Source organism: Quercus lobata, chromosome 10 (assembly GCF_001633185.2).
Source record: "Quercus lobata isolate SW786 chromosome 10, ValleyOak3.0 Primary Assembly, whole genome shotgun sequence".
In the NCBI taxonomy this organism is placed as follows: Eukaryota; Viridiplantae; Streptophyta; class Magnoliopsida; order Fagales; family Fagaceae; genus Quercus; species Quercus lobata.
In genome coordinates this window covers 30,606,158-30,632,085 of record NC_044913.1, presented here as the reverse complement: position 1 = coordinate 30,632,085, position 25,928 = coordinate 30,606,158, and the positions used below count along the sequence as shown (strand labels likewise).

General features: G+C 32.6%; 1 protein-coding gene across 1 annotated transcript; it reads right to left on the bottom strand.

The window, feature by feature from the left end:
- Positions 1-19,108: 19,108 nt before the first annotated feature.
- LOC115965305 lies at positions 19,109-25,089 on the bottom strand. Its single transcript, XM_031084497.1, has 6 exons — positions 25,071-25,089; positions 24,743-24,886; positions 21,314-21,471; positions 20,433-20,522; positions 19,856-20,014; positions 19,109-19,421 (listed from the first exon to the last, which is right to left on the bottom strand). The coding sequence occupies exons 2-6, from the start codon at positions 24,870-24,872 to the stop codon at positions 19,323-19,325; spliced, it is 636 nt and encodes a 211-aa protein (XP_030940357.1). The 5' UTR covers positions 24,873-24,886; positions 25,071-25,089; the 3' UTR covers positions 19,109-19,322.
- Positions 25,090-25,928: the final 839 nt, after the last annotated feature.

Here is a 25,928-nt window from a genome sequence, read left to right as displayed (position 1 = left end):
TTTTTTTTTTTTTTTTTTTATATAATTTATTTTTATTTATTAATTGGACTGAGATTGGAAGAGAAGGAAGGTGAAATAAATTAACAGTGGGTCTAATGATTGGGTTGGGTTAGACTCCGTCGTTTTGCGGTTTTGGTAAGTTTTATTTTACACTGCGTTTGGGAAGGGGGGGAAGTGGAAGGAATGGAAGGGAAAACAGGGTAAAGGAAGGAATTTCTTGTGTTTGGACGACAGAGGAGAAGAGAAGGACCGTTTAGTAACGTTGTTTTAAAAACTTGTAAAAATATATGTAATCTTTAAATACTGGAAACTGTTTAAACAACGGTTAAAAAATGGACCCGAAATATATAGAAAACAAATCCACCGAATCCATAATTTGCAATCCAGCCAATTTAGGCGGAAAAGGAAGTAGGAGAACTCAAATAAAAAGGTGGAGCCCACCTTTTTGACCTCTAAGAGCATCTCCAGCAGCCTCTCTAAATTTTTGCCTAATTTTTACCTGTTTGGAGAATGAACAGTGACATTTAGCTTTTAACTACCTACTTTTTCAAATACACTTTCCAACAGATTCTCTATCCCATTCTCTATTTCATTTAAATATTATTTCATCATTTATTATTTATTCTTTTTTTAATCATCATTTATTCTTTTTTTAACAACTATATTTTTCAATAAGAATTGCTATGTTCACAACATTTTACACTATACGTTCACAACAAAATTTATGTGGAAAGTTATTACTAGTTCTAATTTAAATCCATCACTAAAATTATTTTTTTACTCACCAATATTAACTAATAAAAATTTATTACTTAAAATTTATTGAGAAAATATTGTAAAAATATTGTGGTAGTATTTTTCAATTAGGATTTTTTATTTTTCCTTTATCTCATTTTTTCCTCCACACGTTTCTTTTCTTTTCTTTTATTTTTTCCTCTTTTTTTTCTCCTCCACACCTTTCCCTTATCTCTATCTTCAACTTTTCTTTTTTCTTTTGTTCTCTGGCACTTCCTCTGAGCTCCTTCACTTTACTTTTTTTCTTTTCTTCTCTTCGTCTACTCCACTGGTGTTCTCTTCACTTTTCTTTTTTCTTTTTTCTTTTCTTCTCTTCGTCTACTCTACAGCATTCAAGAAGCTCTCTCTCTTTTCTTTTTCTTGTTTTTCTCCTCCACACAAGTGTTCAGCCCATCTTCTTTTATTTTATTTTTCACCTCAAGAACATTCCAACAACCTCACATTTGCTTCACATCAGAGAAAATAGAGAGAGAGAGAGAGAGAGAGAGGGGAGAAAGACTGGGTCAGATTGTCCGCCGCCCCACCGCCGGTGGAGATCGGCGTTCACCATGCAGCACTACCACGTCCGCCGCCCCACCGCCGCTCGTCCTCCTCCCCACCAACATGCTAGGTCAGATCGGCTTGTTCTTTTTTTTTTTTTTTCATATTTGCTTGTTCTGATTCAACTTTATTTTAAGAATTGGAATTTGCTTTTATGGTTATGGTTTGTTTAATTTTAAGATTATGTTTTTGAGTTTGTATTTTGATTATAGAGAAAGATGGATGGGTTTGTAGCCGTTGTGTTTGTAGCCGTGAGAAGAGAGATAAAGGGAGGAAAGAGAAAAAATTATTTTTTTAATTCATCCGATATTATTTTAATGAGAAATAATATTTGCAAAAGCTACAGTGATTGCTACAGTACTCTCCAGATCTGGAGAGCTACTGTAGCAAATCTAAAAAAAAATTTAGAGATGGAGAGGCTGTTGGACTTCATTTTTAGTGTGAATAGTGGCTTTTTTCTCTAAAATTTAGAGATGCCTAGCCCTGTTGGAGATGCTCTAACCATTTGAATTTTCACTTTTGTCCTTTTCTTATATCCCTCTACCTAATTTATGTGGGTATAAAATTCAAAATAATAAAATTTTCTTTTCTTTACTTTTCTTTTTTCTTTGCAAGTCAAACAGAGGATTACTTCTTCTTTATTTTTTTCCTTTCCTTCCTATTTCCAAACATATACAAATGAAGTGTTTTCTTTCCCTTTTAGGCTGCGTTTGAATCGACTTCAAAGTGATTCCGGAAATAATTTTCCGGAAAATGCATGCGTTTGGCTGTCACGGAAAACATTATTTTTCGGAAAATGATTTCCGGTTGACCACGAATTTTCCCTTTGACCACGGAAATCCATTTCTACCTTCATTTTCACTTCAATTCACTTCCGGAAAAAGAGAGAGAGAGAGAGAGAGAGAGAGAGAGAGAGAGAGAGAAGAGAGAGCCCAGATCAGAGAGAGAGAGGGACGATCGCGCTGCTCGTTCGACGATCGCACCGCGCGGACGAGCGGCGCGGTGCACGATCGCGATCGTCGATCGAGCGGTGCGATCGACGATCGCGATCGACGAGCGCGCTCGTCTCTCATCGATCGACGATCGCGATCGACGAGCGCCACTCGTCAGACGCTCGTCGGACGAGCGTTTCGCCGGATTTGATGCATTTTCTGGTAAAATGATTAAATGAACCAAACACCAAAATTAATTTTCCGTAAAATGAATTTTGTGACAGCCAAACACATGAAAACGTTTTCCTTTCCGGAAAATGGCATTTCCGGAAAATAGAATATTTTTCGGAAATGATTTTACGCGAACCAAACACAGCCTTATCCTCCTTTCTTTTCCTTTCACTTCTAATATGTTTGGTAAAACAAAAGGGAAAGGAAATGGGGGAAGAGAAGGGAGAGGAGAGGGAAGAGAAAGGATAAATTTTTTCATTTCCCTTATTTGGTTTGTAAGGAAAAAATAAAGGGAAAAACACCTTATTGGTGGGTACTACCATAAGTACTCTCTCTTATCTCTCATTTTCCTCCCAATTTGGGAGGAAAGAATATGGTGGGTCATGTAGGAATTTGTTTCCTTTGTTTTCCTTTCCTTCACACAAATCCCTTCTAACCAAACAAAGGAATTTATTTCTTTTCCTTCCCTTTCTCTTCTTTTCTTCCCAAATCCATCCTAACCAAACAAAGGGTTAGGTTTCTTTTCTTTCTTTTCCTTTTTTGCAAAAGAATTTTTTTTTTTTTTTTTTTTTTTTTTTGAAATGCAAAAGGGATAATAAATTGATAGGAGCTGAGAGGACTTGAATTTTTTTTTCTTTTTTTCTTTTTAGAATCAAAGAATTTGAAAACTTGATAATTGAGGATTAATCAAAAGGTAAAATTATAATTAAAAGCCATGCAACTCATTGAAAATATCCACAATTCAATTTCCACTCTTAATTGTAATTATTTAATTAAAAATATTACTCACACTTTGTTGTAAACGATCACATTATAAAAAATAATAAGATTAAAATGTAAATTGCACGCTTTAAATTTCACTGAAATTCATTTCAATTCTTTAACTTTACTTTTGTCTAATTAAGCCATTTAAGTTTCAAGAATTTTTAATTCAGACATTTCATTCAATTTCATTTAAAAATTTTTATTAAAAAAAATATTTTTCTCACATAAAAAAAAAAATATATATATATATATAATAAAAATATTTTATAGATTTTTTATGTAAGAAATTTTTTTTCAAATTTTTTATTTTTTAATCGTATATTTAATAGAAATTTTTAAAGGAAATTAAACAAAAAATCTAAATTTAAAAAAAATTTAAAATTTAAAAGACTTAATTAAATAAAAAGTAAAATTAAAGAATTACAAATAAATTTCAGTTAAAGTTAGATGGTCTAATTTTCATTTTAACCTAAAAAATAAATACAATTGATCCATTTTTTAGTGAGTTATTTTTCTTTATTTTTAGTACATATTACTTTAGTAGTAAACTAGTAATCGTTTCCAAAAAAAAAAAAAAAAAAAAAAAAACTAGTAATTTTTTTTTTTTTTGGCGGGGGGGGAAGAGAAAGCCCTAAAAAAAAACTGATTAGTATCTTGATCTAATGATAAAGAACTATCTTTAGAAATGAACTTCATAAATTAAAACTCTTAAAAAAAAAAAAAACCTGGGAATTGGGAAGCATATGCAAATGCAATGCTGCAAGCCTGTAAGGGACACCTGGCGTGCATGCAATAACATTGACAGAGACCAATGTGTTTTACCTTTACAGAGGTAAAAGTCCAGGGAATCCCTGCCAATATCCGGTTCGACTACCCAAAAACAGGTAAAATCCATTCCAGTTCCAGTCAGATCGAGGGACCACCTTGTTTCATGTTTTTTATAGGCTAACAATATCACATTTATTTGACCACATTAATAACCCTACTTTTATTATTAACCTATCATAACTAACCACTAACCATAACGGACCATATAAAGAAACTATTAAGTAATTGTAAAAGAGTAATTTTGAAAATATTTTTTGACAATGTTTTCACAAAAAACAATAAGTCAAAAGTTGTTATTAAATTTAATTTCAAACTATTATTGAAATTATTTTTTTATTAACATGTAACATCCTATCATCTAATATTTGTTGTGAAAATATTATAAACATGTTATTTTTCTTTTCATTATATAATTTATATTGGTTAGGAGAGTAATAGAAGCATGAGAGTAAATTAATTTATATAAATACTATTTTTTATACTCTCAATTTTGTTTTTCAACTCTAAATAAAAAAGTTTTTCACTCACAAGAAAACTAAAAAATTTTATCCTCTATATTTTCATCCCAATTGTTTTAGTCAGAACTCAAAACTCCACGTACAATTCACATGGAAGGATTTGTAGTACCTAAATAGACCTCTAGCACAAGTCACGTGTGTGCCAAAAAAAGGAAGTACAAGTCATGTGGATTCAGTTTTTTAGTTAAGAGTTGTGTGTTTTTTTTTTGCTAAAAAGTTAAGAGTTGTGTTAATGAGCACCCGTAAGATACCCCGCAGCCCTTTGTACTTTTTAATCAACTTTATTGCAGTTTTATATCATATTTTTACAGCTTTTAGGTTGTGGGATGAGTTTTGCACAGAGAAAAAAAATATTAAAATAAGTTGTGGGTCAGTTTTTCTGTTTTTTTTTCTTTTTATTCTTTTTTTTTTTTTTATCAAATGAAACCCACATGAGTGCAAAAGCGCGGCACAATACTTATTAACATTTGCCTTTTAGTTAATATAGACTCAATATTTGTTTAGAAAAAAAAAGACTCAAAATGTTTGTGCTGCCATGTTGGAAGCAACGATCTCGAGTTCTTGGCTATGTAAGAGTGACACTGACAGAAACACGAAACTTTTCCATACTTAAACTTCAGGGCAATTGGATTGAAGGGATGATAGAGTCGGAAAGACTAGCAATAACTTCTTCAAGCCTTCAAGGATTTTTTTTTTTTTATTTTTTTTATTTTTTTATTTTTGCTTTTAGATAAAATTCTACTATAATCTAAACTAAAGTGTATACGTGTGAAGTTCCCTTATTGAGATTTGAACTCTAATCCTTAGCTCTCACACCCTCCAAAAACTTATACTTGTAGAGTAATTATGAAGCTAAGGGTGAACGCTAGCTAGTCTTCAAAGACATTTTTTTAATTCCTCTCTCATCCTTCCCAGTTACTAGGGGTATGTTGATAACTGTTTTTTCCCCTTATTTTTGTTTCCAAAAATAATTTTCTATTTTTAAAACTAAAAAACTTGTTTGGCAACCCAAAATGAACTAAAAACAAAAACTGTTCTCAAAACTCAATTTGTAAAGGAAACTGAAAGCATGCAAAATGCTGTTTTCAATTTCTAATTTTCAAAAGTCAATGAAAATATGCATTTAATTTAATGAATCTATCTTATTTTAGGGTCCGTTTGGAAACAGCTTATTTTGCTGAGAGTGACAACTTTTTACTGAAAGTACTGTAAATAAAGGTAAAAGTAACTGAAGTAGTACAGTAAGACTCATGAATAGTACCAAAAAGTGCAGTGGAACCTATGAATAATAGCAAAAATGAGTTGAATAGTAAAATAAGTTGACTTTTTTAAGCCATGCCCAAACGCACACTTAATGAGTTAGCATTAAAATTCAAATCTTAGTAAAAAAAATGTTTTAGTATTTTCTATTTTTTTTCTTCAAAAAATTATTTTTTTAATTTCAACTAACCAAATATATTTTTAATTTCAAAGATGCAAGAAAAAAAAAATTTCTATATATTCTCAAAAATAAGATTTTAAAAATAGAAAATAAAAACTATTACCAAACGTAACTTAGAATTTTATCTACCACGTATATATTTAATAAATGAGTCTTCTGCAAGAGATTATGGCAAACGAACGAGGTTCACAAAGCTCTCTCTTTTAAATGCATCCATCACATGAATGGGTTTTGAATTTGATGTGATATATGAACTAATTAGGTGGTCTTATATATATTGTGGTGGTTTGAATTTTTACAGAAGAGAGATTTTGTTGTATTGTATTTCTGTTGATTGCACTTAATTGGCACCATAACTATGGTGGTGAAGAGCCTTTTAAACTTTTTTTTCTTTTTTCTTTTTTTGAGAATCAGAGTCTTAAAATCGAGGGCATGAGTCAATAACTTTGTCTTATTGTAATTTGGTATATATATATTTTTGTTGTACTGAAGATGATGCAGAACTGAAGTGATTTGTTGATGTTCAATTACCTTATCTGATTGCATTTCAGTGATCACATGTTCCGCACTTATTTTTCTGTTGATAATAATAAAATGTTTCTATGAAAAAACACTTGAAAATAATATCAAACTCTTTAAAAAATAATAATAATATCAAGCTCAGAGGTTTATTGTGCAATTATAGATGAAACATATATATATATATATATATATATATATATAAATATATATATGTGACTACACAACAAAAAAAATATAAGAGAGAAAGATGTGTTACCATCAAAAGAATAATTTAGATGTTAGAACTTTTGAAAGACCAAAAAATATTAAAGAATCATAAGATTTACTTCCTATAAATTTTTGAAACAAAACAAATATATATGATTACACAACAAAGAAATATAAAAGAAAAATTGATTACCTTCAAAAAAATAATACAAGGTATAGTCATTGAAATCTACTAAACATGTTCAAATATTGCAAAAACTAACACAAATTTAGATGTTAAAACTTCCAAAATGCCAAAAATATATATATATATATATATATATATATAATTAAAGAATAAGTTATTGAAATATTTCAAAAAATACATGACTATTAAAAAGAGAAATATAAGAAAAAGAATAAAGTATACAAACCCATAAAATAATAAGTTTTAAATTTTAACAGGTCTAATTTTAAACGATGGAAAAAAATCATATACAGTCACAGGTGTAGGGTTTGGTGATTCATGTATGAAAATAACTTTTTAAAAAATACATGAAAAACCATAATATATATATATATATATATATATTTTAACAAAGTAGAGGGGAAGAAAATAACAAAGAAAAAGCTTATACCTCTACTCAGCTTAAAAAATATATATATTGGAGTTTACACTGCTTTTATAGTATTCATGATTATCGACGTTTGAGATTGAGTTTAAGTTGGACTTGTTAGAAAGATGGAGTTTCACTCCTTGTTAAGTTTGGAATTTGGCTTTTGAGTTTCACTATTTTCAATTATGAGCATAGGACACCACCTTCGAAGTTATCGAGTAAACACTAAACTCATAATCCATAGATAAATCTAATACAATTAGATCATATCTTCCGAAATAAGAGGACTATCTCTGAATAATTTGCACCTTATCATAAAATATAACTTTAGTGAAATAGAGAAGAAAAAAAAAAAGACTGACTTCAATATAAAATAATTTTTTTTTTTAAAATGATAATGACATGGCAAGCTCTAGAGAGGTTAATAAAAAGTCAAAGGTTTCAGTTTTATATATATATACTAGTCGCTAACCCGTGCGATGCACAGAAAAATTATTTTATATAAAGATGAAACATTAAATTACTTAATGAAAAATAGAAATCAAACTTAAGTTTAAAATAAAATGAAGAATTAAAACTTAAATATCCTCAACTATCCATAAAATGTATGAAACATAAAATCTTAAGGCAATTGTTATTGTTCATTGCCTTACCATATGCTGTCGTGTATGTACTACAATGACCAATCACCACTTACCAAGAGATGCAAATAAAACATTTGCTTTGACTTCATCACCGAATTGCAGAAAAAGAGCAGCACAGTACGAACACACTACAAATCTAAATAATGCCCAGTCAAGCAATAAACCGTAAGAGACAAAAAGGCTTAATATCATATAATATATTATAAGCCAACTATATTTCAAAACCGAAGAATTTAGCGCAGGCACGATACGCACAGACCAGCAAATATATAGACCAATGCTTAGTCAAACAAAGATTCAAGAAGACAAATATCTTAATATAATATAATTTAATTAATCCCACTGCTACTGTCAAGCATCAAAACAACTTTATACAATGGTTGGAAAATATCTCAGACATAGAGCAAACACGGCAAATATGATATCATATAATATATTATAAGCCAACTATATTTCAAAACCGAAGAATATAGCGCAGGCACAATACGCACAGACCAGCAAATATATAGACCAATGCTTAGTCAAACAAAGATTCAAGAAGACAAATATCTTAATATAATATAATTTAATTAATCCCACCACTATTTTACGGACAAAAAGGCTTAATATCATATAATATATTATAAGCCAACTATATTTCAAAACCGAAGAATATAGCACAAGCACAATACGCACAGACCAGCAAATATATAGACCAATGCTTAGTCAAACAAAGATTCAAGAAGACAAATATCTTAATATAATATAATTTAATTAATCCCACCGCTACTGTCAAGCATCAAAACAACTTTATACAATGGTTGGAAAATATCTCAGACACAAAGCAAACACAGCAAATATGACAAAGGCAAAACACTTTATTGGCAATTGGTTTACTCTGCTTAAAATTTTCTCGAACACATGGTGTGCACAAAATATTTCAATGCCTTAGTTATAAATGTTTGTTATTATAAAAATTAAAAATTAAAAACAGAAAACAATAGCATGATTGTGAAGAAAAGAATTACCAATAGCAGTAGCGTCAAGAGTACTCTGTTTTTTGTCCATAACCTTCGTTGGGTTTGTTCTCGTAGAGGGAAAAAAACAGAAAACGGAAAAATGGAAAGAAGAAAACAAAAAGTAAACAACGTATATAAACAATAATAAGTAATTACCCACTAAAACTAAATAAGCAAACCATCAAAAAGATACAATTGTTTAGTGTTTTAAAGTGAATGTGTCAGCAATTTATGTAGTCATATGGCGGAATGAGGAGTGATCAACGAAAAGTCAAACGTTTCAGTTATTAGTTATTATATAAATATATAGATTAAGAATTTGAGCTTATTTGTCATTTTATTTTACTTTTAAAATGTAATAATAAATTAATAATGTATTTTTTCTTTTTTCTTTTTTATTAAAACTCTTATTTATTGTCTAGAACTTATGATGTGTACCTCCTGGTGTTTCTAACAAAAATATCTAATATTCAAATTTTCCCATCCTAAATTATCAAATTTAAATAATAAAAAACTCTTATTTATTTTCTTTTTATTATTTTATAGTTTTTGAAATTTAAAATATTCTTCTTTGAAACCATGGAATGAATGGGAAGGTTCAATCAAATATAATTCTATCCAAAAAAAGAAGAAGAGTTTTTCTTTTTTTTATTTTGTATATAAATATAAAATTTGATAATTATGATAGTTATTAATAAACATTTATTTTGATTGTTTTTGTTTTATAAAATTAATATATAAAATTTGATAATTATGCTAGTTATTAATAGGTATTTATTATGATTGTATATTATATAGAACTATTAAACATATAATTATAGTAATTGTAAGTACTTAGAAAATAAAGGCCCATGCCCACTAAGAATGGAGGTACATTGTCCTTCAAAACAAGCCCAAATAATAGAATTTCTTTAGAAAGTGGGAAAACATTTCAAGTGCAATTCTAAACAAGATTCAAGTCTAAGACCGAAGAGCCTAAGATAACAGAAAGGAATAACATAAGTAGAGAATGAGAAAAAAAGCTCTCCTCAAGCAGGTCCGAAGATTAGTTTCTTGTATATAATTTTAAGTTCTACATCAAATAATACATTGTTCATTTTCTCTTTTTTCTATTTCATAAAAATAAATAAATAAATAAAAAATGTCCATCCCTATTTCTGAGAGACTCCCTTCCTTTTATATCCTCCTTCTTTGCATCTTAACTCTCCATCTGTATGCCTCTAGGTGTTCTTAAGGATGCTTGTCCCATCAAAATTCTGTTGAAGGTGGTGAAAAGGGCTATTAGCTGTGAAATTATTGTTCAGGGATCATTTCCTCATTAATGCAGCTGATAGGTTGGTACAGGTAGGGGTGTCCAGGACCCGCTCCACTCGCTGGAACCACTCAACCTGCCACCACTCGAATCGAAAGCCGACCGACCTGAGCACCACTATGGTTGGTGACGGTTTTGTCCAACGAAACTCGACCCTCGTTGATTCGAGTTTCAATTTCACTTCTCTCAACCTACCGGAGCCAACCCAACTAAAGAATAGGTAGATTTGTTTGATTTTCCTCCTTTTCTCTCTCAAATCAGCCCAGTTTTAGTGGAGATCTCCCTTTCTATGCCCAGATTCGGTGGAGATCTCAAGTTCTTCACCTAGATCCAGTGTAGATCTTGCGATTTCTGCCCAAATCGATTGGAGATCTCGAGTTCTCCATCTAGATCAGGTGGTGATCTCGTGATCTCGGTGATTTTTGGTGCAAATGAAATGAGTGTGCAGATTTCAGCAAAGTTTTTGAAGATTCCGGCGACATTTGCAAGATTTGACTACTTTCTCCACTAACTGAACCAACTCGAGCATCACCAGAACTCAAAACTGACTCGACCGATTGATGTCAGCGGCCGGTTTCAGGTACCTCTGCCTTCCACCTAATGCCGGTGGGTAGAGTCCAGGTTGGGTCCAAAACTGGCCCAGCCTAACCTGTGGACAACCCTAGGTGTGGGACATCAATGCAGAGGAGGAAAGTGTTCCTTCCAAGAAACTTCCTCCTCTTTTCCTTGCCTTCATCACTACCCCTTCTCCTTACCCTAGAACATCACAAGACGCCAATTGTCTTGATTCTACGTCTATCCTCGAGTGGGTGAAATCCTCGGAGCACATTTATCTTTTTGTGTTTGGACTAGGCAATTTACTCCCTTATCCAATCCTCCTCAGTCCTTGGGGCCTCACAATAATTATTAATATATTTATTATGATTTTTTTATATGAAATTTGATCATTATCATTATGCTAGTTGTCAAAAGATGTTTATTATGATTTTTATTTTTACATAGAATATTTAAAAGATATAATTATGTTAATTATTAATAGATATTCATTATGATTTTATTTGTACATAAGACTATTTATTCTATATTTCAATATATATAATGTGATTATAAAAAAATTTATCAATATATATATATTGAAGGTTTAAATATAAAATAAAATTTAAATTCAATTAGAAATATATATTATAATATGGGCATTGAAAATTGTTAGGTTATAAAAACTTATATGACAAAATATTACGATGTCAACTAAAAGTTAAATATGTTCGATTTTATATATATTATACATTGATAAAATATTTTTAAAATGCATATAGATTGGTAAAATGATATTTTTTTTAATGAAGGTCGACATATAAAAGAGATAATAAACCATCAATTTTGATAAATGAGAAGAAAAATTAAGAATATAATTTTTTTTCTAATATATAAAGTTATCAGTAATAAACATATCAAAGAAATCTATTATTAAGAAAAACAAAAATATCCAAATCATAAGTTAGATAGGGTACTTGGAGGCAAAACTGTAAGCTTCTTTAAATGGCTTTGGGTTTTTTTGGCGGGACCACCAGGCAACTGAGCAAGAAACTTATTTAAATTGACGTGAACTAATTTACAACCTCTTGTTTTGGATTAAGTTTAGCTCCTACTATCATTAAAAAGATGACATTTGTATCTGTCATATATAAATATATAATGCACATAATTCACTTAAGTTGATGATGCCCAAAAATCATCAGTGAGCCCACACGGTCCTCATGTGCTTTAAACAAAACTTGCGAAATAGAAACAAAGAAGACCTCGCAGAGAGTACTAATGTGGTACTGGCCAAATACCCTCCAAAAGTTAAGTTAGAAAACTTTCATCACTTTAGAGTGCTAAAGCTGGAGTAAAATTATGTGTACTTTGATTTGTGAGGGTTTTGGGGATTTTATAATAGCGTGGAGTTGACATCCATTTCTTGGCAAAGAGGGTCTTTCCTTGTAAGGAAGATCCTCATTAATACGCGTATTTTGCAGGATCTTTTCCTTGTAAGAATCCTCTTGATTAGGGTTAACCACATAGCGCAAGATGTTTTCTTACATACACATTTGTGGAGGCCAAGTAAGGCCACGTTGGCCCCGTCAAAGGCCTCTTTCTCCCCGTTAGCTTCCTTGTCGTCTCACATAGACGCTGTTGGGTGTTGAGATGGAGACATCTGCTTATGATATCGTTGTTTTCATCTTTTTGAATGCACAAAAAATGCTAACGAGTTCATTGGGACCGCTAGCTTCCTCATAAATGGATGAGTTTATCCATCTTCCAAAATTACCCTTATGATAAGTTAACCAATTAAGTGAGATACGTTCTTCTAAAATAAAATAAAACTAAATAAATAAATAACTAAGCGAGTTATGTGATTATACATGATCGGATATATGTCATCTTCCAATTTGTGATTAGAGCCAAACATTTTCGGTTTTGTTTTTATTTTAAGAAATATAATTTTTTTTGGGAGAAGAAAAGAAATAGAAATTTTAATGATAATAGTCTAATAACAATTGAAGTGACATTTATTTGTCATGGTTCACCTCTTAACCTTTGTATAATAATTCATTGATATTACGAGAGAGAGATAAGGACAAGACCTTTGATTTATTGCTAATTGCTTTATCACACGTTTGTGATGTTTACCATATTGGTTCTATTGTCCTTGACATTGGAGCTTAAGATTGCAATGTGCCATTCACTTTCCAGGAAACTAGCAAAGATTATGAGCTGCCAAACAAGATAATTGGGTGGTGTTTTACATTTTTGACCATCACTAAGAGGATATTTTTCATTTTATTTTTAACATCTATCTTTGGAATAAGAAGCCCTATACATGATGTGGTTAAATTCCTTCCATAGACTTGGAGGAATAAATTCCATGGTGTTAAATTACAGTGGGGTAATTAATGAGTACAAGTCAACACAATATGCAAGAAATTTGTATATATAAGTTAACAAAAGGGAATCTTTCAGCCAAAAAAAAAATTGGATGGTGTCACCTCACAACATAATAAATAAATATTTTTATTTTTTTAAAATTTTTTTTCATTGGTGACACCTCACTTTATACTGTTTAAGTGTGCGTTTAGCAAAAATTAAAAAGTCAATTTATTTTACTATTTAGTTTATTTTTGATATTATTTATAAGCTCCACTATCACTTTTTGATATTCATGGGTTCTACTGTATTATTTTAGCTAACTTTTATTTTTATTTATAATATTTTTAGCAAAAAATTTTCAGTTTCAGCAAAATTAGCGAATCCCAAACAGACCTGAGTAATAAAATTTTTTGTATCCCAACATTACACAATAAATAAATGTCTAAATTACTTCTTTTCTTTTTTTTATTGATTATCAATTTCTTGGTGATATTTATACAATAAAATTTATTATCCCTAACATTTGTCTCATTCATGACTTACTGTAGTCTTAAATTATTATGCAATAGCTAAGAGTTTTATAACTCAACTCGTAAGTATCTCTAATATTACACAATAAATAAATTTCTGAATTGCTCCTTTTCGTGATTGATTATTGATTTTATAAGATTTATATAATAAAATTTACAGTATCCCTAAAATCACTCTCACCCATGTGTAATCTTAAATCATCATGCAACAGCCAAAAGTCTTATAAATCAACTAATAATTCTTGGTATTTTCAACGGAGATATCCAAGATTCAAATCTCCTCTTCTCCTTCTAGACAAATTAAGAGTGCAGAGGAGGGGTGTGGGGAGTGTTCTATGGCAAGAAGTGATGATGCTCTGTGGAAGTGTTTGTGGAAATTACATATTCCTTCCAAAATAAAAGTCTTTGCTTGGCGTGCTTTGCATGATATCCTTCCTACCCGTGTGAACCTGATGCGTAGGAAAATAGTTGATGATGGGACCTGCCAGCTTTGTCAAAGAGAGAATGAAACGGTTCTCCATGTGCTATGGGAGTGTAGTGTGGCAAAGGATGTGTGGGCTGGGTGCTCGAGGGAGTTACAGAAGCATGTGAGTGGCCAGAATGATCTTGCATTTTTGTTCGAGGAGCTGCAGCAGAAGCTGTCTGTGGAGGTCTTTGAACTTTTTGTGGTGCAATTGTGGTTGATCTGGTCACAGCGCAATGCAATCATTCATGGAGGTGTTATGCAGGATCCAACAAAGCTGGGACAAAGAGCCAGAGAGTTTTTGGAGGAATATCGTCAAGCTCAAATCCACTTATCCATTCCAATAGCAAAGCCAAGTAGCAGCCATACGTGGAACCCACCACCCTGCAGACTTTTCAAACTTAATTTTGATGCCGCGGTTCTTAACGATATTAAGGCATCAGGTATTGGAGCGGTAATTCGAAATGATTTGGGGGAGGTTATGGTGTCACTAAAGGTCCTTAAGTTGCTGACAGCGAAGAAGCCGAGATTCTGGCGTGCCGCAGAGCATTAGAGATGGCTGTCGATTCGGGGTTCTCAGATTTAATAGTTGAAGGAGACAACGCCTCTGTCATGAAGAACATTGCTGGTCCGTGTCTAAGATTTTCTCGCTTTGGCCATTTGTATGAGGATATTCATTGTCTTGTTTCTGGTCTTCGCTCCAAGTTCATTCAAGTTGTACACCGTGAGGCAAATAGGGTGGCACACTCCTTAGCCAGATATGCTAGGAATACAGATGATGACTTAATATGGATGGAGGACACCCCTCCATCTGTATTAGAAGCTTTGTACGTGGACTCTTCTTAATTTAGTCAATATATGAGCAGTTCATTTTCAAAAAAAATCTCCTCTCCCCCTACTGTATTTATCAAGTTATAAAAATAAAAATAAAAATATTATGAAATTGGACTATCCTACGTGGACTGTTTTACATATATAGCTGCTGGGGAAAAGTGAAAACATATGAGTTGCAGAAATAACATAATATATATATATATATATATATATATATATGAATTCGGCTGCACTGTCACATGCAATTTGTAATTAGCAATTATTTTTAAATTTACTGCATCATGATTCTGATTATGGAATTTGGATGATTATAAAGAGCAGTCAATTTCACAACTCACAAGCTCCTCTGTGCATATGAGGAAAGGGACACATGAGACTTCCCTTATAGTATCAGTGTATCACATGAATTTTTGTATGGTTAGTTTCTATTCTCTATAGTCATTTTCTAATGTAGCATATCATGTAGAAACAGTGGGCGCTCACTTTTCTTTTGACTCAGATCAATACCACCATCATAAATCAGTTACACATGACGAGGTTGACAGTTTCATGCTGGAGTTGGGAGTCTGCTCTTCTTAGTGGGCTTTCAAAAGCTCTATTGAATACAATTTCTACTTACCAACAGCTCTTAAAAAAGTTTGTGCAAATTGAAATTGATATACATCCCTGTAACTCTATAAATCGTATTGGATCAAGCACTAATGTGTTCAAGTTTAGCTCATTTACCTTGTTATTGAACTCAAGTTCATTGTCAAAATTATTGTTTTATGTTCAATCTTGATCTTATTGAGTACAATCCCTCTTTACCAACAATCACCTTGAAAATATAAGCAAATTGAGATTAAGGTGTTGAAGTTTCGTTTCTTTACTTTGTTACTGAACTTGAGGAACTCAATCTAAGACAAACCTTTTTTTTTTTTTTTTTTTAAAATTTATTTTTAGTGTGTTCAAACTTGGTTGACCAATCTAGTAAATAAGCTCAAGCTTATTCATTTTCTTTGTTAAACTGGTTAAATAAATTATTATGTTACAAGTTTTACTTTTTTTTTTTTGATTAACTGCAATTCATTAAGAAAAAAAACGAGGAACAAAGGGGATAATCTTCCTTACAAAGAGCTGACAAAGCGGGGGGAATATTATCCTCATTGAAGAAACCAGAAGACAGAACTTAAAGCGAATTTAGCGACATGGTGGGCAGCACTGTTACAAGCACGTCTAACCCAAAAAAAAAAAAACACAGAATTAGAATGAAGAGCAAGGATGTTGTCAGAAGTGGTTCTGATGGCCCAAGAGGAAGGGAGTTCAGGGGAGTTTACAGCATCAAAACAGGCCTTTGCATCGCCTTCAATTCAAAGACCACATGGTTCCATCCTTCTCTCGAAGCCAGCTATATTGCCTAGAGCAAAGCCTCAGATTCAGCCAAAAGAGGAGAGGTTACCTACATGATTCTAGCCCAAATTTTGATAGGGACGCCAAGGTGATCCCTTGCAACTGCAATGAGGGAAGCATGAGTGGTGGATAATGCAACATCCACATTGATTTTGAGCCAACCAGGGGGAGGAGAAATCCAAGAAGGTTGAGCAACATGGATGTAATCAGGAGATGGGCTAGCAAGAGCTAGGGAGAGCTCATTGAACCTTCTGTGAATTGTATGGATGGATGATGGCAGGTCGATAGGGCTGTTGTGTTGAAGAGCTAAGTTCCTAACTCTCCAAATTTCCTCCAAAATCAAAGCCATGTTGAGAGAGATGAGTCATTGCTCTCTAGCTTGACAAAAAGCTTTTGGAGGATCGAGAACAATTTTGACGATATCCGCTGGGCTGTGGATGTTAGATTCATCAGCTTTGAAGCCCCAACAAGCAGCAAACCATAAAGCTTTAGTGGATTCAGGGTTTCATTCCATGGAATGACCCTTGTGTCTCGATGGTCCTTTTCTTGGCATTTTCAATTGCTTTCCAAATGGGGGACGCGGATTTTGGGGGATCCGACTGGAGCTAATTCTTGCTGATTTTGTATTTAGCTCTTAGAATGTTCATGTAGAGATTTTGTATTTAGCTCTCAGAATGTTCATGTAGAGACTATCTCTTTTGGAGGCGATCATCTAGGCTAATTTGGCGAAGAGAGCAGTGTTGATATCTTTAGCTTTCTTAAAGCCAAGTCCACCCTTGTTCCTTGGGTGGCAGAGCTTGTCCCAAACTTTCAGTGCGAGGAAATTTCTGTCTTGGTTTTTTGGCTTCCGCTAGAATCTTCTAGTGAGGGAGTCCATTTTGTTGCAAACTTTGTTTGGAATGTTGAAGGTTGACATGGTGTAAATGGGGATGGTTTGGGCGACAGTATTGAAGAGAGTTCTTCTTCTAGCTCACGAAAGACATTTACTTCTCCACCCTGTGAGTCTAGCTTCAAGTTTGTGCTGAAGGTAAATAAAGTCCTTTGAGGGAGCTCTTGACAATAGGAATGGGGCTTCTAGATAAACAACATCTTTTTTTAGGGCCTTGACTTGAAGGATGCTTTTGATGGTTCTTCGTGTGGGACTTTGTGTATGCTTGTAGAAGTAGATTCCTGACTTGTTCCTATTCACCAATTGACCAGACCGTAAGCTGTATTTTTCAAGGATCCTTGATATAGTTCCAACATCTTTTCTGGAAGCCTTAGAGGACAACACTATATCATTAGCATAGATCACGTGGGTGATAGTTGGTCCACTCTTGCTGGTCTTAATGCCATAGAGATTTTTGTTCCTGAGTTCTGAGTCAAGCATTTCGGAGAAAATTTCTTGCCCCAAAATGAATAGATATGATGAGAGTGGGTTCCCTTGTCTAAGGTCCCTGTCAAGTTTGAAGCTCTCAGTTTTACCTCCATTGACAAGAACTTCAAATGAGACTGAGGAGATGCAAGATATGATCTAGCTTGTGAATGTCTGGTTAAATCCCAGATGAAGAAGAACATCTTGAATGAACCTCCAGCTTACTCTATCATATGCCTTTTGGAGGTCTAATTTGATTGCCATGAGGTCTAGCTTGGTTTTCCGGGTTTTGAAGCTGTGAAGAATCTCCTGGACAGTGACCTGATTCTCCGCAATCCATCTATTGGGGATGAAAGCTAATTGGGCCAAAGAGATGATCTTGTCGAGAAGTGGTTTGAGTTTAGCCACTAGGAGCTTAGAGATGATCTTGTAAACGACGTTACAAAGACTTATTGGTTTGTTACAATTTTTACTTAAGAAAGCTATACATGTACCTTTAGAAATACATATGCTCATCAAACTTATTCCTAGAATTTACTAATTAACTAAACTTTATTAAGAATAACTTCTATAAAACAAGAAATTCTTCACAATTTTTTTCTTTGAAGTTGCAACATATTGAGTGTAAAAAGTATTATATGTATTATTTACGAATATAAAGTTTTATAAAAAAAATAAAAAATAAAAAATAAAAGCCTGGTTTAGTAGTATATTGGTGCAAGGATTCGAAAACAGATACCTATGCTTCAAATTGCTATAATGATGCATGAAAGATGAAATCTTTTTATGATTCTATGAACATAAGTTTCATCCATAATCTTCTCTGATAGCCCTTTCAAACCTTGGTAAACTACATTTAACTACTTTAATGGTTTGGGTTTCCTGCATCTGGAAAATTACATACATTTGCTCCAGAATTTTTTTTATGGGGTCAATAGTGTCGGAGCTAGGAATAGTCTGGAGAGAAGTTTATTTATTTATTTTATTTAACAAAGAAGCAATTTTAACAGTAATGCTACTGATGCAACACTTTCATAATATAATATAGGTGGCAAGTTGTTAAAGATATATAAAAAAGCAATGTCAGTTATGAATCTAGATAAAAACCAATTACAACATACCAATTAACTTTTATTGTAAAATTATTGTAAAAATATTGTGAAAGTAGCACTAAGATGATTACATTTAAGCTTATTTCAGCTGGGTTCAAACAAAATTTAGGTTTAGAGTGTTCAAATTTTTTATTTAGGGGTCAAAAAAAATTATATATAATGTATTTTTTTTTTTTTGGCCAAGTCAGGAGGTTCAAATGAACCCATTTGGCTGGCTTTAGCGCCGCCCATGATTTGCAATAGTAAACATGATTTTTGCATTATCATCTTGCTGCCTTTCCGTAAGTACAAATAAGGCCAACTTCACAAAAATTTTCTGTGAACTAACCTACTGTATATACATAGAGAGTTGTATATCAATTAGTGTTGTAATGTTTTTAAGGCTATTGATGACAAGGTACTTAATTAACCTGGTCACCACTAGCTACGCGTCTCTTCTCTTCCTCAACTTGTTCAAGCAATGCTTCCAGCTCTGCTTCTGTCAGGCCCTCTAGCCGCTTCTGCAGATTAGCATTAGGCCCCAACCCAGTATTAGGAAAATAAATTGGCAGATAACTCTAAATAGTAAATAGCATGTTTACAAAGGATTCATTGTGCAAGGATCCATTTAGGTCAGTGGGAAAAAAAAAAAATCAAGAGTCACGAATAAGAAAGAAAAAAAAAAAAAAAAAAGACGAAGAAGAAGAAAAGCGAGAACAGAAATGAATTATGCTGACAGGCTCAGCGATGGATCAATTAGTTCAATAGTTATAAAGTTACTTTTGAAGGTATCAGGAACTAAATGGAGCTGCTATATCTATCCACTTGAGTGTAAGTTCCAAAATTAATGGGCAAAAAGTTTTCCCATAATATTGAAGAGGATCAGCATAGTCATAAATAATGCACTTATGCTCTGATGTAAAGACAGACATGATGGGATTCTTTTCAATTATACCTCCATGACTTTGTTTTCATAGTCTCGTAATTGTTGAGCATATGTCATTTCTTTGTTTGAAACTCTAAATATATATGTTGAGATCCAACCAACTGTTAGACCCAAAACCAGTACCAGCTGAACTACATTTCCAGCTTGTAGAGGATCAACACCTACAAACTGCACATGACAACATAAATAGAACAATTACAAGGTTGGAATACCAATAAAAAACTTTCATGCATGATATATATAATTGAAACCATCCAATTCAATATACAAAAAAAAAAAATCCTGGGCAGGCATAATCATGAAAAGAAGGTGATACTTCTTTTACATTCCTTAATATACATGCTGAAATGATTTTGCTGGCACCAATTAGAGAAGTTTATTTTATTTTTTATTTTTATTTTCAGTAAGTGTTTTGTCTGGCACTGTTAAAATATATCTAACAATATTCAATTCCATTTCCCATAAGCAAGTTTGAAAAATAAACAGAAACAACCTATAAAAAAAGAAGAAAAAAAAGAAAGAAACAGACATTAAGGATTCAAGGGTAACAAAAAGTTAAAATGACTACAAAAAGGAAGGCAGGTACCTCCAATCCAGTTTTCAAGCCAACGCCAATGACAGTAACTCCAACTCCTATCAGTAAAACATCCTTCCTCGTGTAACCAAAAGGTTTCTGCTGTAGGAATAAGAAAAAAATTATGAAGCATAATATCTTAATTCCTTTTTCTTTTTATTTATTTTTTTACTTGGACTACAGTGAGTCAGGTAACAACATCCAAATTAAAAAAAAATTGGAACACAAAATTCATTACTTTAATTTTCAATTTAAGCACCTATCCATTTGGAATAGCAAAACTCTTATACAAACCAGATGAGGACAAGTAATAATCTTCCTTTTCCCAAACCTATAGCTCTCCATCTCTCCTGTTTGTGTCTGTGTTAAAGTCTACTCCTCTAAGTTATGCTTTGTTATCACTTAAGGAACCCAAAGAAACTCTATAGCATTCGACAAAGCCATGGGCAGAGCAAAGGAGGTGTACTACTAGGCAGTCTCTATCAGCAAACTAAAGAGACCACCCATCGATCAAATTCTTTTAAATTAGTTTGTTGAGTAAAGAAGAAAGCTGACAAAATGATCACAGTTGATGCTGAACTAGTTTTGAAGTGCAACATCTATTTCCTATCTCTCCTTCAGTGAGCAGAAATTCTACGTTATAATCTTTTTCTGTTATTTTTGTGAGTAATATTTTGGGTTTAACAAACGGCATGACATATGCCCAACAATTATGGAATTAAATGAGTAAAGTTTACAGAAGAAGCATCACACATATAAAGAATATAATACCATTTAATATATCTCAAAGAAGTTCAGTTCATGCTTAAAACACGGGCTAGCAGATAACTTCATGCATTGTATTGAAAAATGATACAATGAGAAGCTCATCACTAGTGGTTGCTCATACATACCTTGGCCTGATCAGTGGAGTCATTGCCATTACCACTGGAGTTCGAAGCAGTGCTACTTCTAGGGATGGAAAAGATCAATTTCTTTGACAACATGTGGTTGGATCCTTTTCCAAGAAAAAGAGAAGTTTCCTTTCTATATAAGCTTCGATTAAGTCTTCCTTAAAAATTCAATAAGAGATGTAGCATTATCAGATACTTGACATGGTCTTTATAACCAATGAAATCTTATTTACAAATCCTTAATAATTAACATCAAGAAGGCTTTTTGTATAAAACATTAAGCTCTCTTTTACACACAGACTAGTATTAGAAAAAGTAGTAGATACACTAGAAAAATGTTACTTTTAAACCTCTGGTAGAGCCAGCAGAGGTCTAGTAAGAACATTTGGAAGTCACAAGTAAAAACATTGTTTAATCTCTTTTTATTTTTTTGGATTTGTCATAATTTTATACTAAGTATCCAAATTTATTGTCACTTTTATGCGCTCGATTAAGAAAAATAAATGTTTTTGTAAAACATAATTTTCACAAACCTCATCCATATTACTTCTTATCTACAAAACCTGAACCAATCCCACGGTAAGGGTTGCATAATTCCAATTAATCAACGGACAGTATCTGCACCTCAGAAAATTGCCATTACAAGCCATTTAAACAACCTATAATGATTTTGTTGCTTGCACAATGCAACATGCTCCTAAAGTTCTTCCCAAGTAAGATCATTAATGGGCTGAAGGAGAATCTTCAACTAAAAGTCTCAATAGTGTTGTTATAACTTGAATAAAGATGAGGGTTGAGGAAGGGACTAAAAGGCAATAGTATAAACCACACAAATGGGAAATCAATTATTGAGCATTTTAAAGCCTTAAAAATTAAAAAAAAAAAATTATTGCATTTTGTCTTGTTATTTACAAACAGCTAGACTAAAAAACTCAATATCTTTTTATTGGATGAATTTTGACAAATCCACCATTGAATTACATCTTCTTATATGCTCCATGCTTGCAAAATTTCTACAAAATTAAAGATCAATAGCTATGTCATCAATAAATTATTTAAATTGCAAGTTTTTGTAGTTTAAAATTATGCATAAAATATAAATTTCTAGATCATAAAGTAAATAATATCCAATTAATACAAAATTTGACATGTGTATTAAGAGCGTAAAGAACATGTAATTCAATGGTTAGATTTTCAAAATATGTAGTAATGTTTATTTTATTGAGTAAGGTTATAACCTTAGGCAACAACCAGTTTTGTAGTTAAACTTTGTCAAAAAACTAATAGTATTCTTTGGCACATAAAATGGAATCAGAAAGTCAAACCTTTTAGACAATGACCTCTAGACTCAAGAATCAAAAGAATACATTCAGGTAATCGAAGAAGGGATCAGTCACAATTAAATGAAAGAAACAGTATGGGATACCTGGACAATTTATAGATAGAAAAGGAATACTGCCTGAGCCTGACTCTATGAACTATAGGCAATTCATTGCTCTTTTTTTCCTCCTGTTATACCCATTTATTGGCAAGATATCATAATTCGTGAGCATAGGATGACCATCAAAATGAATTTCTAATGTATCTAAGGTTGCAGAACTTGTAAACTCTGTGAGAAAACAGTCAGCACTAATCTCAAAACAGTAAAGGACAATAAAAGCACCAGTGAATCTGGGCCTCTTCTTCACCACACCCGCCCCTCTGCCCCCCCCTTTCCCCAAGGGGCAAAGACTTATTTTTAAGCAAAGTTTAATAAATTATACGAGAGCCTCCCCAAAAAAAAGAACATTTCAGGCACCCAAGGAAATTTCCTGGATTAACCATTCAACAAACCATTTGTTTAATGGCATGAATGGGGACACAGGATTCACCAAAAGAAGGGGATGGTTCATTTGGGCACAATAAGTAAAGACTGAAACTTTGAGAATATATATATATATATATATATATGTATGTATGTATGTATGTATGTATATCGACAAACATGCATGCACTAGTAGTGATTTCTATCTGTGTATTTATCTTTGTCGTGGTGGATGTCTGATTATATGTTCCAAACACATCCTAGAAGATAACTAGTAATTCAGCAGAACATCAAATATAGAGATAAGCTGATACAAGCCTTAATCTTATTGGAAGTCGGAAAGAAATTTATGTAGTGAGAAAGATCACTGGACAGGCTTAATTTCGTGCTAAAATTTTCAACTAGTACACAAAAATGCCTCAATTTTAATTCTAGAAACCCGGTCAATCTGAGTTTTATGGAGCACTATACTAATGAATAAGAGATCCAAATATCATTGGAGACACCTGTTATATGGCTCTGTACTTTATGTTCTGTGAAAAATCAAAAACCCATAATATTGTGATTCTTCACTTTCAAAAAAGGAAATGTGTTTTCTTCATCAACCACATTCAATCAAAAAAGGTTCCTCTTCTGAAATAACTTGCAGACACATAAGGCTAATAACTTGCATGAGATATATGCACAACTTCAACAAAAGGATAGATGTGAGTCATTTCTTTTTTATAAGTAATAATTTTTTTTTTCAAAGTGCAATAAGGGGCACAATTCTAGCACACGGGATGCATGCAAGAGAAACACCCAAAAGCAATCTAGTGCCTAAATTTCATAATTCAAGAAATTCCAACAAATTGAAAAAAGAAAATGAAGTAGCATCTGCCATCCAATCATAAAGAGACCTCAAGAACAACAGCTTCAACCTTAAAGCCAGTAACTCACATCCCTTAAAACTTAAAAGTGCGTGCATTCCTTTCTCTCCAAACAATATTATCCAAGATATGTCTAAATGTAGAAAAATAATCTCCATTTTAGTAAATATGTTGCAATGTTTATGGATTAGAGAAATGATTCCAATCATGTACACATATGATAAATAAAGAAGATGACAAACAGCATATGGGTGATACCCCAAATGAATTAGATATTAGATTGGATTAGAGGATTATGTCTTGTGTGGGCCTGTTTCCCCACATTGGATGTTAACTAGGAAGATCTTGGCGTTATAATTGATTAAGAGAAGCCTCAATTATAACTTGACTAGTTCCGCATTGAATATTTACTTCGTAAATCTTGGCCATATATATATATAATTTTTTCAAAATTCTTAAATTAGGCCTGATCTTCATTCAATTATTTTAACCTTTCAGCTTATGTTTCCATCTTCCAGGTAAAAGCAACTCTAATTAATCAAAGAAAAAGACACAAGCTAGCTAATACACAACAGATAATCCTAAAGTCACAAATATTCCAAAAACACTTCCTTACAAAGGAAAACAAATCATTAACCTCAACAAAAACTATCACACATGAAATTGTTCACCTTCAAAAGCAAAGAATCCGAGTGAGTAATCCCAGCTTCTTAATAATACAAAAATTCAAGTAAAGCAAAGAAATCACCGACTGACCTCTAACCAAACCTTCAAAAGCTCTCGCCCTTGGCCGCAAATATGGAAGAGCAGGCAAACCCACGAAGGAAACCGCTTCTCTTCTGCATAAAATGCTGCAATTCATATTTCCATGGGGAAGACTAGCCATTCCTGCTGTGTATTCTTCACATAATACACACACACACAAACCAAGTTAAACGAAGTGGAAGAATAAACTTAAAAAGTTAATTGCTTCACAAGGAATGGTTCTATACATGAAGCAAGAGAACAAGCATGGCCCAGAAGCTAATACACTCATTTTAGGCAAGCCCAAAGTTTCTATCAGACAAGCAAAGCAAAGCATTACCCAAATCTAATTTCAAGAAAAGAAACGTAATTTTGCGCTACTAGAAGGAGAAGAAGAAGTAATACTTGGTTGGTTGGCAGTAGCGGGAGCTATACAGGAGGGGCGACCGTTAATGGATAAAATGAGTTGAGTTCTTGCAAATGAGAGGTAACAGGCAGGCTTACTTGTCAAAAAATATCATTTGTTTGGAGTAGTGAGGCCACCCAAGGGTCCCACCCCTCCCAAAAAAAAGAAAAAAAAAAAAAGAGGTGGAAGGATCGCTGCAATGTTTCAAGATTTTAATTTTATTTTGTTTAATTGAGTTTTTTAAAATTTTAATTTATTCAATTCAAGTTTTTCATTGTTAAGTGTCTTAGTTTTGGTATTTTTTTTTAACTTTTCAAATTAAAAAATTAACAAAATTAATAAAAAACTATTTTGGAAAAAAAAAATTAAATAAAAAAATAGATTTTCTTTTCTCTAAAACCTAAATTAAAATCTCTCTCTCTCTCTCTCTCTCTCTCTCTCAAAGTTTGGAATTAAGTTCTATCCTTCTCGAGGCCATAGCCTTTGACCCAACTGTTGGATTTTCCATTTCTTTAGTGGTCTGGAAACTAGACACCAAGAGATTTATGGGGACACCAAGATCAGCTCAATCTGAGTCTGGAAATGCCTCTATCAAGCTGTTACAAGTTGGCAGCCACTAAGTGGCTATCGGAGATCAGCCCAGCGCACCTTTAATAGCCGTCAGGCACTTTTTTGCTTATAAAAAGGCCAAAACACCCTCTTCCAGATCAGATCTTGGTGGGGACGAATTTTGGGGTCTTGGAGCATCTTTTCTGGCAATTTTCTCTCTTTTTTCTACATTTCTCTCCTAAA